Source organism: Labrus bergylta, chromosome 2 (genome assembly GCF_963930695.1).
Source record: "Labrus bergylta chromosome 2, fLabBer1.1, whole genome shotgun sequence".
Lineage (NCBI taxonomy): Eukaryota > Metazoa > Chordata > Actinopteri > Labriformes > Labridae > Labrus > Labrus bergylta.
The window spans coordinates 20,116,132-20,135,009 of NC_089196.1; the positions used below are offsets into that span (position 1 = coordinate 20,116,132).

At 40.6% G+C, this 18,878-nt stretch overlaps 2 protein-coding genes across 2 annotated transcripts in view; both read right to left on the reverse strand.

Annotated features, from left to right (window-relative positions):
* Positions 1–4,120: 4,120 nt before the first annotated feature.
* ubac1 (UBA domain containing 1) lies at positions 4,121–12,838 on the reverse strand. Its single transcript, XM_020644006.3, has 10 exons — positions 12,393–12,838; positions 10,690–10,810; positions 10,523–10,596; positions 10,286–10,393; positions 10,020–10,122; positions 9,623–9,731; positions 8,850–9,216; positions 8,394–8,480; positions 7,306–7,444; positions 4,121–6,580 (listed from the first exon to the last, which is right to left on the reverse strand). The coding sequence occupies exons 1-10, from the start codon at positions 12,528–12,530 to the stop codon at positions 6,465–6,467; spliced, it is 1,362 nt and encodes a 453-aa protein (XP_020499662.2). The 5' UTR covers positions 12,531–12,838; the 3' UTR covers positions 4,121–6,464.
* Positions 12,839–14,838: 2,000 nt separating this feature from the next.
* LOC109991642 (notch receptor 1) overlaps positions 14,839–18,878 on the reverse strand; it is a 41,314-nt gene continuing 37,274 nt past the window's right edge. Inside the window, exons 31-34 of the mRNA XM_020643983.3 lie at positions 18,452–18,750; positions 17,973–18,120; positions 17,744–17,841; positions 14,839–17,654 (exon numbers count right to left, since the gene is read on the reverse strand). Of these exons, the coding sequence (XP_020499639.1) occupies positions 16,299–17,654; positions 17,744–17,841; positions 17,973–18,120; positions 18,452–18,750 (1,901 nt within the window). The 3' untranslated portion in view covers positions 14,839–16,298. The remainder of the gene's footprint in view (positions 17,655–17,743; positions 17,842–17,972; positions 18,121–18,451; positions 18,751–18,878) is intronic.

Below are 18,878 nucleotides of genomic sequence, written 5' to 3' on the forward strand. Positions count from 1 at the left end.
AGTGTCTGTTATGTTAAGCTTGTATTTAACTCCACTAAATTCTAACTAAAATCTATCTGACAAGTTGACAGAAAGCACAGTCATGTCCAGGTTTTGGGTTAGGGTTAAAGGCTAAACCCACCCTTAAATCAGGGTAATTAATTAAATTTAATTAATTTAAATATGAAATCAACACAATTTATGTACACGATTTACTTTTGTCCTCCTGTTTTGTCCTGGTGACACTGATTTATGATGCCATCTAGTGGTAAAATGTGCTAACACAATTTGAGACATTTCAGTGGTTATGTGAAGCAGTTGGAGTGTGAGCAACTATTTTTACACTTTTACTCAAGCGATCGCTTATAAAGTATGTAATTGGAATAGTATTGGACGGATCTGAGAGATCATAGGTCTAAAGATCGGAGAAATATGCTGATCTCCAAGATGATCTGATAAAGAAGAGAAGAGCTATTCAAGCTCTAGAAAAAACTTGAGGGGAAAAGAAGTGCTAGATCTCAAATGGAAAAAAGGCAATGGGGGAGTAGCAAAATAGAAAAAGAAGTCCTTGCAAATGTTCTTCAGAAGGAGCAAGCTTTCCGAGCCAGCCTCTGGGTTGAAATTCAGTGGATGATCATAGAAAGTCTCAGAAAGCGCTGAAGTGGTCAAAAGAAAAACTGACAGGCAAAATCAGATAAATGTCCTCTGAGCTTAAAAAGAAAACAAGGAAATCAAGATGCTCAAGATAAATTTGGAGGTGTTCCTTATTTAGCAGGAAGAAAAGGTTTAATTGTGCTGAAAACAAGGCACTGATGGACTTCCTCATTGAGCAGTGGAAGGGAAGTCTTGGGAAAGACAAAGAACTAATTTCCCTTCAGATTGTTTTACAGGTGAGATGTTGTTTCTGCTTGGTCTTTTCCAGCCTGTCGCACCTCCTACGGTGCCATTTGGTCAACTGCAGGGTCGTCAGCTGGAAGCCACCGTTCACTGGCGTTTCGCCCCCTAAGCCAGTACATCTCCCGGCAGGGGGGCAGTGGGTTGTTGGGGACATCTCCCCTCCAGCCCCCTGCAACTGCCTTTATCGGGGTGTTAGCCCCCAACTGATGTCCTTCCTCCGGAGCCAAAGCCAGTAGCTGGCTTTTTCTGCTTCTTCTCCTAACTCCCTAAATACTTTGCGCAGGTTCGATCAAGTGGTGCCAGCACTGCGGAGAAGTTGGACAACCGCACTGCTGACAAAGCCCCGGCATCCGACCTCCACAGGATAGAACCTAGCCTTCCAGCCTGCCTCGCGGCACTCCGCTGCCAGCTAGGAGTACTTCAGATGTTTCCTTTCATGGGCTGCTGTCATGCCTTCCTCCCAGGGGATGGTAAGCTCAATGATGATAACCCTTTTCTCCTCAGTGGACCACACTACGATGTCGGGCTGGAGAGTAGTTATTGTGATCTCTCTTGGGAAGACAAGCTGCTTTCTGAGGTCTACCATCTTCTGCCATTCTTTGCCAGGTCTAAGTATGGTGTTCCTGATGTTCCGAGGTGCTTACTTTGTTTTTTGTTGGCCTTGGACCAGAACTGCAGCGGAGCTCCCCAGCCTAGCCCAGTGCGACCAGTCTGGACTGCCCTCATCACTTCCCTGTGTTGAAGGCTGGAGATTGCGTGGTCTACCTGAGCCTGTGTCTGCCACTTCCTGCTTGTGCGGATGGGTACTCTTGCACTTCTTACAAGGTGGTCAGTGGACACCTTCAGCAACAGTACAAGGCGTGCCTTCTCTTCCTTGTACCCAAGACTGATGGACTTAATTGGTAGCTCCAGCATGTTTTGGCCAAAGAAGCCAGCATCTGAGAAGCAGCGGGGCAAGCCCAACCACTTTTGGATGTAGTTGTTAGCTAGGCTGTCCATCCTGCTAACCTCTGATGATGGAATCTCGCTGACCTTTAGTGGCCACAACACTTGATGGTACAGTGTGTGTTGGTAGCACCACACTTTGTATTTCCCTGGCAGATGGTATTGATCGATCTTTGCCAGGCCCTCCGCAAGTTTTTGCTTGGCTAGCTTCCCCATTTGTCTGTCGGACAAGTCTGCAGTATATAGCCTCCCCAGGCTCTTGAGTGGTTTTTCTGCCAGCCGTGGAATGGACTATCCACCAGCAACAAAGATGGTCTGGTTCTGTAGTACTCCTTTCCTCGTCGAGAGACTTCTTGATTTTTCAGCCTTGATCTTCATTCTTGCCCATGTGATTAGCTCATCAATGCGATTGAGGAGCCTCGCCGTGCATGGAGCCATCTGAAGGATGCTTGTGACATCGTCCATATAACTCCTAAGCGGGGGAAGCCTTTCGCCTGATGGTAAATTGATACCTCCCACCACCTGCTTTGCCCTTCTGAGGATTATCTCAAAGGCTATCACAAACAAGATTGGGGAGAGCCGCATTCCAGCTGTATAATCAGAGATTCCAAGGACCGACTTCTGAGAATAAAAGGCTCCAGGGCGAACTTGTAGATGCCCTGATCAAGTGCCAGCTTGCAAAGCTAAATCAGATTATCAGTGAAATTACCACTGAGCTTGAAGAGGAAAAGAGAATGATTGAGAAGCTCACAACTGATCCGGAGGAACCCCATAGTCTGAGTCAAGAGGTATAAGAAGGGGCTGAGAAGGACATTTGCGCTTAAAACAAAGAACTGAGAAAACACCTTGATGAGTAGTGGAGGGAAATTCTACAGAGTCAAAGAAATCCTACCCCTGCCCAACGATAAACAGAGCCTTAAAATGGAATTAAAGGCAATCACCAGATTGTTTCCTCTCTGCAGGAGAGAGTTTAACCAGCAGGCGTCAGACCTCAGAGAGGAACAGGCAAAACACTGTTCACTCTGAAGACATCATGAGGCTTCTGTCTCCCCAGAAGATGAGGAAGGTTGCAGGAGATATGAGGACGATTCAGTTGCAAGAGAAAGGGCTGGGAAGACTTTGGCTTTAGAAAAGAGCCTAAATACCAAAACAAATTGTTATGGTCCTTCCTCAAAAATGAGAAGAAGTGCTTTAAGGAGATGATTTCAGAGAGCCAAGCTGAGGTTGAAGCTCTAAAAACCAGCTGCATCCTTCAGAGCTTCTCGTGTACAACGTTCAGACAATAAAGACAGAGAATGCAGAAATCAGGGCTAAATTCCAGGGTGCAGAGAGAGAGTGTGACAGAATTAAGTCCAAGTATCACTCCCTCTCTGAGAGCAGAAGAGAAGAGTCTATTGCTAGTCCCTGAGCGCAGAAGAGAAGCCTATAATAAGCCAGAGCGCATGGTAGATGAGCTCAAATCGCATAAGCTGGAGAGCAAGACGATACGGAAACCACTCAAAAATGCACTCAAAGAGTAAAAGACAATAAAACAAAGTTGCAGGAAAGAGTTGATAAAGCTGCCTCTGCTCCTGAGGAAGAAAGGATCACCATGGGAGGAGTATGGGCTTGACGTAAATCAAGCCTTGAACAAACAGATGCAGACTCAGGACATGGAAGAGTCCAACATTCCAACAAGACACCTCGCTGACACTTAGTTTGATTTCAGCCAGTGGAGAGAAGCCCTGGATGAGACCACAAAGGCTATACACCACCTGCAAAAGGAAGACAGCCCTAGAGAAGAGGCACAGTGACATTCACTCTGACCTTCATGGCCTGTTTAAAGCTTACATTCCCTGCAGGTCAGATATGAGAGGCTCAGCTACCAAAATACACTTATCCTAAATTCTTGCTTACTTTAAAATAAACACCCTCAACCCTCAAAATTCCCTCATCATGATATTTAATATATGGACAGACCATGGAAAATATAATATTTGACCCAAATGTGGCACTTAAAGAGATGTAGACATGGGGCCAACTTGACAAAGAGTGAGGTTCTGTGAGGCTAAATGCTACTTTGACTTATGTCTTTGGAGCCTGCGGTTTGGGGCCATTGTGAGGGGCCACAAGTGAGCTGGCTGCTTTTATAGATTTTAGAGCTCTGTCCATCCAGGTCGCAGAGAAGGATGTTGAGGAGATGCTATGTTTTTCCAACTGTCACATATCAAACTGTCTTCTTCAGATTTTGTTGTCTCCAACTTGCCAAATGTTGACTCCATATACCTGTCGTTCATTTAAAGAAAACACAGAATCCAAATACAGCCACAAAAAAATAACTTTAATGCAATGGTGATTTAGATGCCAGTTGCCATGAGGCTGTTTGGATGAACAGACTGTGAAAGAATATTGCATAGGTTGTAAATCTGGGACTGTTCTGCATGAAAACTGAGTGAAAACATTAACCTGTGACTCCAACAGTGCTTCAGCATACTGAAGTAATGAAGTTCATTTTGTTCTTTTCCGTTCCTGTTGACCATTTTTCAGAGTTTTCTGTGGACTTGTTTATTCTCCTTTAAATATTCCATCTCCCAATGTTTGCTTCAAGATATGACGGGACAGTTTTTTTTTTTTTTTTTAAACTCATGACAATGCAAAGCGTGGAGGTGGTGAGACAGCTGGTCACTGTGGATATGATGAAGGTCCACTGCAGTGCAGAAAGTGTGCAGAGAGGCTTCCAGAGACGTGTAGAAGTCCTCCTTCATACTTGAACTCACGTTGCAACCTACCAGTCCATTAGCACATTTGTATAATGGTTTGTAAAAACAAGAATTGAGTCTTTTCTTTTCACATTTGTAGATTAGCTTTGAGGTTTGCTAGAAATATTATAAATAAGAACAAGTTACTAGTTTGGCTTTGATATAAATAATGTAATAATACATTGTTCAAACAGACACCTCTTTCTAAAAACATTTAAGTATTTTCAAATATTGCAATTACAAAACCATGTCTTGTTGGTGTTCTTATTCATAAGCAAAATTTTACACAGATGGTTAAAGCCATTTTCCAAATCCAAACTAGACTGGGGTGAGTAGAGGTTTGCCATAACGACAGGTTTAGAAAAACAATCTCAGCCTCCCTGAGCAGAAAGTCACATCAATACCACATTTTAAATATTGAATAAAAACACTCAAAAGCTTGGCAAAACATACCACCCTCCATATTGTTTCTAACTCAGGGTACAACCAGGAGAGGCTCAGCTCACCTTCTCGCAGCTGAAGATTTGAAGTACTCAATGCAAATGCTTATATTGTGTAACACACTACCCCATTGCTAATCACACGTCTCTTAACACTCAAATCAAATATATTTCTCTACAGGTTAACAGAAGTCCTTGCTATTGCACAGAAAATGAGGGTATTTTTCAATGGGTACATCTAATGACAAGGCAGGTTATATAGTGACATTTTGATTTGGTTTGACAGCATAAATGTCCATTGCTCTCAACATAAAAAGGTAAACCGAAAGACCAACATAGGTTGTGTCGAGAATTCTAAAATGTTTACACTCGTATGAAGATGTTTGAACCTTCACAGCATGAAGCGAGCATGAATCTTCATCATTCAGATTAAAGGTTATAAAGGCTGTTGATTAGGCTCAGCTTCATTTAACATCCCAAAAACAGCCTTTTGAGACAAAAAAAACCTCTTCTTTTAACTTCTGCCGTGCTGCAGTAAGTGATATTTATAGAGGTGAACAAGTGCTAATTGAGAGCAACATGAATATATGACATTCAAGAGCACATTGACAATAAACACAGTCCTAATATATAATTTCCTTGTAAAAACATGACTAAGACACAAACAGTTTAGTGTACAGCTTTCGTCTAAGAAGGCAAAGAAAGTCAATTAGTTAAGGACAGACGTTCTCTTTTCACTGAGAGGCGGTTGATTTACAGTGACCTCACAGGCGTGAATGGAGACAGAGGTAATGTGTCTGAAAGCCTATTTTTAATTAGCTTCATGGACACACCACTGTCACCAGCAGCCTCTCAATTTCAAGCAGGTATTTGGACAAAAACAAGACGGGGGGGGGGGGGGAAGACAAACATGGGAGTGACAGATGACAACCAGACATTCATCACTGATGAAATGTGACAATTTAAAGAGACAGAGACAAAATTGTAATTGATATTTAAATATTGCAAAACATACAAAAACAGTTTCCTTTTAAGTGTAAACATTAAACTGATGTCGGATGTCATTTTTGCACATGGAGAAATTATATAAAATAAATCATGTCTGTCATGACTATAAATTGTTCTCATTAAAATGTAAAAACAACATAGTAAATCTTGTTTATATTATTATTGTAATAATAATAATGCTTATGTTAACATTTGTTTGTATACGTTTTTTTTTTTTACCGTACTGATATAAATAGTTATATGTAGAATATCTTAATTCATACTTTGACCCCTCCCGCTTTGTCTTTTCAAGGCAAAAACAATACTTGTGTCTCTGCCACACTCAGACTCTCACACATCCAAACACACCTTCATACATCCCAATATGGTCTCACACACACACACACACACACACACACACACACACACACACACACACAAGCTGCCACAGTCATTCAGGGGAGGTCACCAGGAGGCTCTATGTGCGATTGAGGGTCTGGAAGATTCTGGATATTTGGAGCATTACAGGGCCGGTCTCCGGGTCGTTCATCCACTGGGTGCTGTTCAGAGGATTCTCCAGCATGTCTTCAAACGCTGCATAAAAAACACAAGACACAAACACAAGACACAAAACACAAGACATATATTTCAGAAAAGCAGCAAGAAATTACTGGAGCAAACCACCTTTAGTGAATTAGCCTTATTGATGTGGTTTTGAAGCCGCTGAGAAGGCTGTCAATAACAGGCTGGTGTGGGACATTAAAGAAGAGGGTCTTATTAAATGAAAACAAATCAACCACAAGATTATGTTATAGTTAAATGATTTTAGCATAACTTAAAGACCTAAACTACTATAAAATCCATCTACTATTAACAAATTCTTAACCAAGCAGATTTTTCAAATGCATCTCCTATATTATTACATAAAAAGTTTGGTAATCTTGACCAAGTTTATTTTCTAAGGTACCTATTAAAAAGTGATTAAAAAGCAAAAAACACAAGAACTTTACTTCATTAATATTTACAGTCCAATATGCCTCCATTTTTTTCACCTGTGCCCATCGTCCTATCACTATTTGTGAGACTGGAGGTCTAGTTACCGTCCTGACTAATCAAGATCAGCTTCTTCTTTGTCCTTTATTCTTGATCCTTTTCTACAAGGCAAGCGTGCACATTGCTGCATATACTCAAATGCAGCAATGTTGGCTATCTGCCGTTTTATTCCTTGGTGTGAACCAAAAAAAAACAGTGCTACAGAATGAAAGTGACCAAGTTTTAAAATGTCTGCAGACTTTTCACAACATTTGAGAAGACTGTACCTAGCAGAGTCTTAGGATTGGTTAAACCCAACTGCACCACTGGATTCTCCAGAATGGCCTGGAACAGTGGGCTGTTGGTGTCGATGCCTTTGTCCATATCTTCAGGAGAAGGTTTCCTGTCTCCCAGCAGCCACTCACACTGCAGGATGGGAAAACACAATGTGGAAACAAAAAACACCTTTCAGATTTGAAAACCAATTTCTATGTATTTTATTGTTTATCATAAGACAGGTCAGACTGTAGGATCAGCTACAGTGTATTTTCCAATATTTGTATGCTGTCACCTTCAGTTAATTTAAATGATTACTCTTGTACTTGTGAATATTCCTTATAATCAATGTGCCCGGTATTGTTCTGCTTTGAATTGTGGTCATGCTTTGGTGGACATGACATGAATTATGCAAATGGCTGCAACTGTATAGCTCACAATTAGGACCGTCAGCATCAACTAGTTCATCGCGATGAATTAAAGTTTGAAATGAATGTTTACTTTCTGTCACAATGAACTGCATGCTATTTTGTCCCTTTGGGTGCTCTGTGGATTAGCCTCTGCAGTATCTCCCTGTAGTCACAGTGACTCACAAGAGCGACACTGCTGCATCTTTGAAAGTCTTAGTTTACTTTAAAATACTTTCAGACAGCTCAGTGGACGAGTCAAAAGTAATATCCACCTTATGACATCAAAGATTTCACTTTCTTACTGTTCCTTTTAGCAATTTACATTTAGTTTTTGATCTCTATCGTGTTCCTATATCCGTGGTTAAGTTAATGTCGTGACCTTTGACCTACCCCTAGGTCCTTACATTATTTTAAAATAAAGGCAGCGTTGCATCAAACAGCAATTAAAGTACTGTCTTCTTAAGAAAGTTAAAAAAACTGAATTTTTAAATGTGATATAACGTAATTTCAAATATGCAATTAAAAATGTGATGAATAATAATTAACTACTGAAATGTATGGATGAATTGCAATTAAATAATGTAATTATTTGACAGCCCTACTTATAATCACACAAAGACTTGGTGTAGAGAATCGTAGATTTGCCTCTAAGAACTCTGTTATTTGTGATATTGTTTGCAAACACCTACCGCTGCATCTTGTTGGTTGTTATTCACCCTCAGAGCATCAATCACCTCCTTTTCATCAAATCCCATCTCCATCAATGCAATGACAGCCTGCAGAATCAAAGAAAGAGAGTGTCTGTTTAGTTTAAAGAGCCTCACAGTTCAATTCTAACAACACAAACTGTCCCACTTCAGTGGAGCCTTGTGGGTTGTCTTGGAGGAAAAAGTCATTTGTGCACATCATGAGAAGCAGTTGGAAACGTACTACCACCGCTTAAATGACCGTATACAAGACGAATGAACCACGCAGCATTGTTTCGCTATTTCAATCAGTTTTCTATTTTTGGAAATACAGGGGAGCCCTTTTCCTCTGGACAATGGGGTACACTGAGAGCAGGTGTGAGCTCCAAGAAGAGTTTTCTAAAAGTAAAAAACAAGCAAACTACTCTATGAAAGCTTTGACTGGTTAAAGTCACCCACTCTTGAGTCTGGTCTGAACTCCCGTTTCCTGCGGATCCTCTTGAAGATCTCTGTGAGTTCGTCCTGCCTGCTGCTTTCTTCTGTGCTCGACTGGCTGGAGAGGCTGCGGAGGAGGTTAGGAGTAGAGGATAAGCCTGAGGCTGAGGCTGAGGCTGAGGCTGAGGCTGAGGCTGAGGCTGAAGCTGAGGCTGAAGCTGAGGCTGAAGCTGAGGCTGAGGCTGAGGCTGAGGGACCTGCGGTGGCAGCTGCGGTGGCAGCTGCTGTGGCTCCTGCTGTACCAGAAGAGTCCTGGCCTGGCATGGGTGTGTCTACAGAAGGGTCATCTACATGCTCGATAAGCCACTCCATCGCCTGTGTCACTGACATGCTGCAGGAAGAGAAAGGAGGAGATGAGGACAACAATGGTTTCTGAAAGGGACAAGCATTAAAGTCTGGCAAGAATGTACAGTCAGGTGATTCATCGAATGAGTCACTCTTCAAAAGAGAAAAACAAAAGAGAACACGAGGGTGTGCACATCCATGCAAAATGATTAGAGGTACAGCACAAGAAATCTCCTGCACCTGTATGCAGGACATTTTATTTTAGCAGGGCAAAATTAAAATCTACAAGATCAAAACATTGCCCTGGTAAACAGTGTACGGACATTTTTCTGCAGTGAGTCACTCTTCAGACATGAATTGAGAACAAATAAATACTGAAGAGGTATTCCAAATTGTTTTACTCATCTTCAGTTGTAAGTGATTTTTTTTTTTTTTAACTGCCACACACTTACTGGTTTAATCTAAGAGCTTTGATGGCTCTGCTCTCAGGGAAACCCATCTCTGTGAGCTGCTGAAGGGCCGTTTCATCCACCCGATCCTCTTCATCTTCATCTAACATCGCTACAAGAGAAAGTGACACAAAAAGATCAAAGAGTCGAAAATAAAGGTTGAGAAATATGTTAGATGTCCCCTACAATAATCAAGCAACAATACATTTTGAAATATGACAGGGATTTGTGAATAAACTGCATTGATCTCGATTGCAAAAAAAAAAAAAAACTAGAACAGTTCATGAAAGTCCTGTCCCGCTTCAGTAGCAGGCATTTATTTCTAATGTATCAGGTAAATGTCAAATCAAATGTGATATTTTCATCAGCAGAAGTCATGTCATGACATTGGGATCTTTACCATTTGCCTTTTTGAAGAGTTCTACAGCATCAGGGTTCAAGGCAAGAAGCTTCTGGGCCACTTCAATGAGAGAAACCAGAATTTTTCTAAGCTCTGTCTGAAACTGGAACGACAGAAACGCAACAAAAGTCAGTAACATCATTAATACAACACTGCATCTTAAGGCTAAACTTCTAGAATGATATATATACTGTAACCTTTATGTTGAAATGTAGCTCTACATACATTCTGTGAGCTACACCTGTTCCCCCCCCCCAGAACCTTACATCTCTGATGTTATGTTGGGCAACAGTACGGTCTGTGTGGCGCGTGGACAGGCTGGCAGTGGCTTTCAAAATTGCATCTTTGTCTGGAGCCTTGTTATCTTGTTTCTTCTGCAGAACAGAAAAACAGAAAGACCACAGAGAGATCATTAAAATAGACTGATGAGGGTTGTTTACAAGCAATGACGAAGAAACGCTTTCAGTAATGATTCAACAGGTAACACAGTTGTTTTATCACACCTTCTCATCTGCACCAACTTCTGCCATCTTGGGAGGGGTTGGTGGTGGTCTTTTCTTTATGAGCAGCAACACTTCTACAACACACAGGAAACAGCATCAGTCTCTGGAGACCGAAGAAGGATCATCATTTTCATAATAAAACGTCCATTGAATATGGCCTTTAGTACCTTTATCTTTGAGGTTTTCTTCTGCGACGGTTTTGGTGTCAGTGAGGACTCTCTCTGTAGCAGCATGTATTAGTTTATGGTGGGTAAGTGTTTTGGGGTCTTCAAGACTTCCATGCACACACTGTAAACAAAGCACAATACAAAGACTATCAGAATAAACAGTGAATAGTGGGAATGCAATTGTTGATTCGTTTCATTAAAATGTTTATCCATCAACAACTTTCAATAAGTTTAGAAAATGTCAACACAAAACTGTCATCTTCATATTTTATCGCTACCACAGGGCAAGATCTGGCAGATTTTATTCTAGGATTACACAAATAAAAGTAAGTCTGAAATCTGCCTAAAATATCACTTTTCTGTTGATTTAATGTAGCTCAATTATTGCTGAAACTAGAAGAATACACATTAACTCACAATATTGTATTTACTGCAATTTTGATGTATGATTAATTGCTGATGCTAAATATCAAATATATCTTCTGTTGCATAACTGCTGTGGATCTTTTATGGTTTTCAAAATGTTCAATGTGCAGATACTTTTCGATACCAAATGTTTTTAAAAAAATGCATTCTCTGTTACCTTAAAGGTCGATACCATCAAGGGGGTTAAAAGAAACTACATGTATTTTATAAGACAGGTACTTAGGAGTTGATTGAATCCATCAAAAAGTGCAAGCAAACTTCTGCACACTGTATAATTACCACAAATGTGTTGACAACACAATTGTGTAATATATAAAGTGTGTAGGACAGGGGTCTCCAACAGGCCTGCCCCGAGCAACTGGTCGCTCGCGGGCAGGTTTTCAGTAGCTCGCCTATAGGTTGACTGACTGTGTTAAAAACAAAATCGAAAATCTGACGACGGTAAATGCACCTCTTCCCACTATTCATATATTTGGCCCATAAAAACAAGTATGAAGTAGTAATGTTTTCTTGGACATTGATGTGAAATTAAGATTATTGATAAGCATTGTCTTATTGCAATTTCACACATGTGCAAACCAGCGGCTTAATTCAGCTGAGCTATGTAAATAAATGCAAGCGATTTGATGCAAGTAGCCCTTGGCCACTTTCATTTTTTTTTAAAGTAGCTCTCAGATAAAAAAAAAAAAGGTTGGAGACCCCTGGTGTAGGAGTTTGCTTACACTTTTTTGATGTTTAAAAACAATAAAGTTCCCAATATTGGGAGCACATGACTTCTATTTTTTTTTTTAAATCTAGTTCAGTCTTGTTTATGTATTGTGGGGTAGGGGGTGGGGGGTGACGTCATGTTGTTGTTTCTGCTGCTTGATTTATTTTAATGTAAAGCTTTTTTAAGTGTCACCATTATTAATATCTCTCACAACGCCATTCATTACAAACTTATAGCTTGAATATAACACAATGCTACAATGGCCATAGAAGGAGAAGTAAGATGAGCTGTGTAATTATAGAGTGTCAGTAACTTAAAGCAGCATGCACATATAGCTCTCCACTGCCTACAGTAAAAAGGGGGGCAGAGTCGTACTGTTAGCTAGCTGGAGAGGGGCAGCCAACCTGCTAAATTATAAATAGCAGAGTCTACCCAGTTACTATAAATACAAAGTCACTGACACTGACAGTTTAACAGAGGGCATAGTAGACTGCAAACACCCCGGGCAGAGGAGTGACACGACAAAAAAAAAAGACACAAACAACCCAAAACACCCACAAACACCTACATGTTTCAAGCACTTCTCTTTGAGTTTATCAACAGTGGTGTCTTCCGTGACCTCCTCCAGCCACTCCGTGCCGTCCATGGTGCAGATGTGTATTTTTAACACTTTCCCGGCGAAGATCTTCTCCTCCTGGACGAACATAGCCGCAGTCTTTCAGAGTAAACAGTACTAGTCCAGTGACGTTAGCGAGCAGCGGTTGCTATGTTCTCCTGGGCGAGCTAGCGTGCTAACGTTAGCACCCCAGCTAGCCTGTGGTTGTATGAATCCACCGAGAAGAAGAAGGTAACAGTGTGCGCCGATTAGCTCAGTGCCATTTCCGATTTACCCCGCCGGTTGTCGGTGCGGTGGCATTCGTTCAAGTTCTGTGACCACCGAGCTGTTTATTATTCCCAACGAGCCAGCCAAAGACTACCCTATTTTTACTGTAATGTATGAACTCTGAACTTCAACGGGTGCTGCTAACGTTGCATCATGGGAGTCGTAGTTCTTTTTGAGTCACCGGCATCTTTTTTGGTTTTAAAGATTTCCCGCTTTGAATGCCATTTTTTAGTAGTAGTAAATATATTTATTTCGGTCCATGACCACAAAGCATAGATATATGGAAGCCCATTTCCGCCAGTTAAAAAAATAAAAATAAATAAAGTCATAATAATGAGATAAAAAGTCAAAATTACGAGATATAAAGTCAAAATTACGAGATATAAAGTCCAAATTATGAGATATAAAGTCCAAATTATGAGATATAAAGTCAAAATTATGAGATAAAAAGTCAAAATTATGATATAAAAAGTCAAAATTATGAGATATAAAGTCATAATAATGAGATAAGTCAAAAATAATGAGATATAAAGTTGAAATTATGAGACTTTATTATTTTTATTTATTTATTTATTTTTACTGGCGGAAATGGGCTTCCATACATAGCACATACACGAACAATAATACAAATAAAATAAAAACAATGGCCGAAAAGGTGTAGGATGAAGCCGAGGCTTATTATGCCTACCCTTTGAACATTTCATTTATACAGTTTATCAAAAACAAGAATAGCAGCAAAAAAAGAAACAAACAAAGTAACCTGATTTCACAAAACAGAAAACAGTTGTCAGTTAACCAAATCAAAACAATAAAAGGAAAATAAATAAAAAAATGAAAAGCTTCCATAAATGATTAATAATAATCAGACTATAGTTATAAACATTATCATAGTGATGTTTTATATTTTTCTACTACCCTGAATTTGAACCGTTTTCTAATTGAGCTGCACATTTTTACACCATTGAACACAAAGAAATCCTTTTCTTTTTCATTGTTTGTTTTGTATTACTAACTTGTATATAGGTAAAGAATCTCCTTAAAGCCAATGCATGCATTTATAACGACTCCCCTTTAAGTAAGGACAGAAGATATTTAAACTTTTAAACTTTAGCCTGAGTTGCATATATCATATATCAAACTGTATTGTGGGCTCATGTTTTTTTTTGTATGGGTGGGATATGTATGTATATATGTGTTGTGTTGTGTGTTTGTATGTATGCTGGCTGCTGGAACACCTACATTTCCCTGCTGGGTTGAATAAAGTATATCTTATCTTATCTTAATCTTATAAAAATATGGGAGAAACTGCACAATGTTTCCTCTGAGTATGAACTGAACGGGGAAAAAACATAAAAAAAATGCAACTGCCTCGGAGATCGGAGGCTTACTGTTAGTCCTGATCTGATTCGTGCTTATTTCATTGTTGGATTTATGCCATGAATATACCATGAAGCACAGGTGTGCTGTTTTCTGCTTACCTGACAGTGTTTTCGGCAATGCATTGATTAAAAAAATGATTAGACACATGACAATGTCTTCAACGGAGCATTTAGTGAAAGCAATACAAAATCCCTCATAATGTAGCTTACAATAAATTAAAGCCATAAGAGTATATAAGAAGAGAAGTTCAGTGCTTTAATTTGAAACTGATATCTAGGGCAATTTGTTTAATAGGTTTAACATATTTACAAATCTTACTTATTTCAGGCTGTTGCATTTTCATTATTTGCTCTCCCAGTGCACAAGACTTTTCATTTAGCCAAGTGAATTTTGATATTTAAAGTTCCAAATTTCTACCACTAGAGAGAGACATACTCACTAAAATATTTATACAAACTTACAAATCAGTTCAATTGTACTCCCGCAAATGTAAAACGGTTGTCTAAAAGCTGATGAGTCATTTGTCGTTTTGTTAATTTATATTTTGTTCTGAAAGCTAATGGATCCATACAACTTCTTCATTGTCCTGATTAGTTTTAGTGATTCATCAGTGTTGTGCTTAGTATAATGCGGTTACTGAACTTAATCTTTTCAAATTTAGCTGACATATTGGTTCACTGAAAGTGGCCGGTATTGTGATTTGCATATCTTGTAAAGAAATTGAAAGACAAAGAAAGACAGTTCTCAAAGGTTCAAGACACACAAGTGCTCTTTATTATAACAAGAAACATTTTTACGGATTAAGAATGAAAAAGGGAAATACATTACTTGCAAATTATAACTTTATAAGAGGAAAGGAGCATATTGCAGATTTTACAATTTCACTAAAACCTAAATTTCTCTCAAAAAATGACATAAGCAAACTATACCAGAGAGTGTCACAAAGCATGAATTGGACACAACTGAGAACTTAGCAGACTCTTTTTTCTATTTGTACAAAGTTTAACAAAACATTTCATAACATGCACAAATGGTTGCCTCGGGGGATATTTATGTGATAAGGAACACTAAATAAATAGAAATTTATAAAACCTCAATATTTATGTTATTTCCCTTTTTATGAGAAAAATGTCACAACATTTTGTATCTATTTGTATATAATTCAGATTTATTTATGCAATAGGGACCTCAAAATACAAAATATATATTCTGTTCTGTTTGACATTTTAGAAGTTGTTGACTGGCACAAACCTTTCAAATTGCATGCTTAAGACATCAGATTTCTTAAACAAAATCTTGCTTACAAGGGAAATGCACAACATATTTACAAAAGAAAGAACACAGCCATAGGCTCAAACTAATAGGAGGGAGATGGGAAATGTAGTTTTCCTTTTCCCTCTGAACACCAGCATACACTTTGGCCAACAGGCCAGTTCTCCAACGACACAGGACTAACAGATAACTCAAGCCTGCCATAACTGCCAATCTCCAAGATGGCCAAATACTGTACAACATCTCCCCCACATCTTTATGTATGAAGACAATCAAATCTTGAGGCACACTATATTGTTGTTCCACTGATTAAAGAAATATACACAATTTTAGCGAGTGTAACAAAGGATCACATATTTAAGAAGGGGACATTTCCAAAACAGCTTCTGCATGTGCATTTAAACACAGCTTATGTGTTCTGTTACGAAAAAAATGTTTTATTGACATACTGGAAAATGTCCGCACTTACAACAAATTGGAATAACACTGAAACTATAAAATGAAATGCCTCATAATCACGAGTCTTTATAAACAAGATTATACAAAAAATAACAAAATATAAACAAAAATTGAGAAACCATAAGAAACAAAGCAAATACTAAAAGTCCTTAAGAAAAATAAATACCCAGTGTGTATGCTGATGCTTCACTGCAGAAAAGAAATACTAAAAGAAAAAGAACAGTCTCCCCAAGGACTTTCTCTGTCCTGCATATGACCCAGCACCACGGATCCCCAGAATTTCTGTAAGCAGGCAATGCATATAAATAAGGCATTAATAAATAAAAAGAATGGATGAAACACAGTTGTTGCTGTTAGTATAAAAGCGTATAAAAGTCATGTTTACAGCTTTGCCCTTTTTCTATCTTTTCACAAAGAGTGCCTTTTATATAAAAGAAAAAAATACAGCAGCTCATCTGGGCATAGAGATACAAAGTTTTTTTATTTGAACTGTTCAGGTATGTGTCCGATTTGCGACTGCATGCTCGTCGGTGGACTTGAAATGCCCTCTGACCAGTCAGACATGTTGGAATGAGGAGATGAACTTGACCACTGGTCCGGTGAGCCGGGGGAGGGGGTCAGAAAGGGGTGGTCGGGCACCTGGACCTGGTGGTTTGGGGTGTTGTCCATAGGGCCTGAATAGCTGTGCTGGGAGGGCGGGGTGAGGAACTGGGTGCTTGGCATTGATTGGCTCATGATCTGGGTTTCCTGCGGCAGGATGGTGTGAATGGGCATGCTGGAGTTGCTGCTGCCCTGTTGGAGCTCTGGAGAACTGAGCTCCCCGCTGATGAAGTTCTGACTGCTGGCGTTTGAGTTCTGGTGTTGCAGCTGGATGCTCTGCTGCTGTTGTTGTTGTTGCTGCTGTTGGAGCTGCTGCAGGTTCTGGATTTGTTGCATCTGTTGTGCCTGTTGCTGCTGCATGATGTGCGTCTGTGGAGCCAATCTGCTACTCTGGATCCCCTGGTAGTTCATCATCTGTGACAGGCTGGTGGAGGGATGGCCGTTATGGAGAGAGGTCATCATGGGGTGTTGCCCTCCCTGGTGCAGACCTCCCTGACCTCCAGGAGCTCCTCTCATGGGGTTGAACTGGCCCTGCTGACTCATATTGCCATGCATCCTGGACAGCCAATCACACTGGCTACTTATGGCGCCCTGGCCGGACACAGGCAGATGGGTGAGACGAGGAGGCAGTGGGTCAAACTGCATCCGAGCCAGCTCCTGCTTGCTTGGCATCACCATGTGGTTCACACCATGGTGGGGATCAGACATCCCCTGCAGGTGGTTCAAGGCCACAGACGGCGACTGTTGGAAAGGTGAGGTCATCATAGGTGGGGAGGCAGCATCAGAGATGTATCCATGTGGGGACTCTAACGAGTCAACTGGGGAAAGAACAGCTGAGCTGTCAAGGAGGTTCCCAGACTTCCCATCCTGGGAATTCTTCTTCTTCACCTTCATGTCTTTGCCCTCCTTGCAACCGATCCCCTTGGCACTGGGCTTACGGGCCTTTTTGCCCTGACCTTGAGGCTGCGGCTGCTTCATGCTGCTCAGGTAGCCATTAGGGGAACAGAGAGGAGGGGATAATGTGGTGCTGAGGGATCCCCCATGCATGTGAGGACTCCGCACCAAGTTGTACTCATCCATCAGCCGCACAATGTCATGATGCATTCTTTCCTGTGCGATGTCTCTGGGTAGCCGGTCCATGTGGTCTGTAATTTCTCTGTTAGCAAAGTGGTCCAGTAACACCTTTGCAGTCTCATAGCTTCCTTCCCTGGCAGCCAAGAAAAGAGGGGTTTCCTCCTAAAAGAGACATAGAGGAGACAAGATGTTAGTCAAGCTAGTAGGCAGAGTAATGTCGTATTGTTTTGCAGATTTACAAGGTCTTTTACCTTGTTGTTCTGCATGTCCTTGTTGGCACTGTTTTTGAGAAGCACGATAGCAGCCTCCACATTATTAACAGCTGCAGCCCAGTGAAGAGGAGATTTACCTGAAGAGACCAAAACAGGGTTATTAGATTCAAAGTTTGACTTTAATGCATGTTAACAAAATTGAATAGATTCAACAATATGCTCATACATGGGCCACAACAAAAAAGGCTTTTTTTTTTTTTTTTTTTACCAAAATCATCGATTGCATTGACGTCAGCGTGACAGTTAATGAGCTCCTCCACCATGCCCTCCACAGCCAGCCTGGCAGCCAAGATCAGGGGTGTAGTGCCATCATGCATGCGGGAATCCAAGTCTGTGGCACGGTTTCTAATTAGGATCTAAAAGTACAAACAATGGGTTACTCCATTAGAGTTTTTAGCTTTATAACATTGACGTAATCATCATTTTCACAGGTTCATGCGTCATAAGATGACTGTAATAGTTTAATCAAGTGTACAAAATACTCTGAGTAATTCTAAGCTATGTTTACAATGGTCTTCAATGAATTGGCCAATTACACTTAGATCCATAGAGTGATGCAAGTGAAGTAAAAATACAACTAACGTTTATCTGAAAAATAGCTTAAACAGTTATGACAGATAAATTGGCCAATATTGTTTTTTTTTCAAGGGAATAATTAGAAAACAAATGGTGTAAGTGATGACCCACCTGGAACACCCCCTGGGCGTCAGCAGCCACTGCAGCATGCAGAGGTGTCCTGCCCATGTTGTCCTGAATGTTAGCATCAGCGCTGGCCTCCAGCAGGCGTTTGGCAGCATCTGAACGAGCGTAGCGGGCGGCCAGGTGAAGGGCGGTTTCACCTGTGCGGTCGGTCTGATTGTGAAGGTTTGCACCCTGGTAGATAAAGTCGTTGATTACGTTTGCAGAGGCATCTTCCTCTTCCTCGCTGTTGCCGGTCTCTAAACCTCCCCCGCTGCAGGATGCGATCATGAGCGGCGTGAATCCATCTGGACACAAAGGCAAGAGGGAAGAAGATATGAAAGAAGGGAAGAGACAGCATGGTCAGCACAGACTCAGAAGCTGCTACAGAAAGACAAGCACCTGCACTTCAAGCAACATTCGGATCAAAACAAGG

Coding starts and splice junctions, on each gene's coding strand:
- ubac1 (XM_020644006.3), bottom strand. CDS start 12,530: ATGTTCGTCCAGGAGGAGAAGATCTTCGCCGGGAAAGTGTTAAAAATA. Junction 10,123..10,285: donor CCCAACATAACATCAGAGAT/GTAAGGTTCTGG, acceptor CTGTCGTTCCAG/TTTCAGACAGAGCTTAGAAA. Junction 9,217..9,622: donor AAAGCTCTTAGATTAAACCA/GTAAGTGTGTGG, acceptor CTCTTCCTGCAG/CATGTCAGTGACACAGGCGA.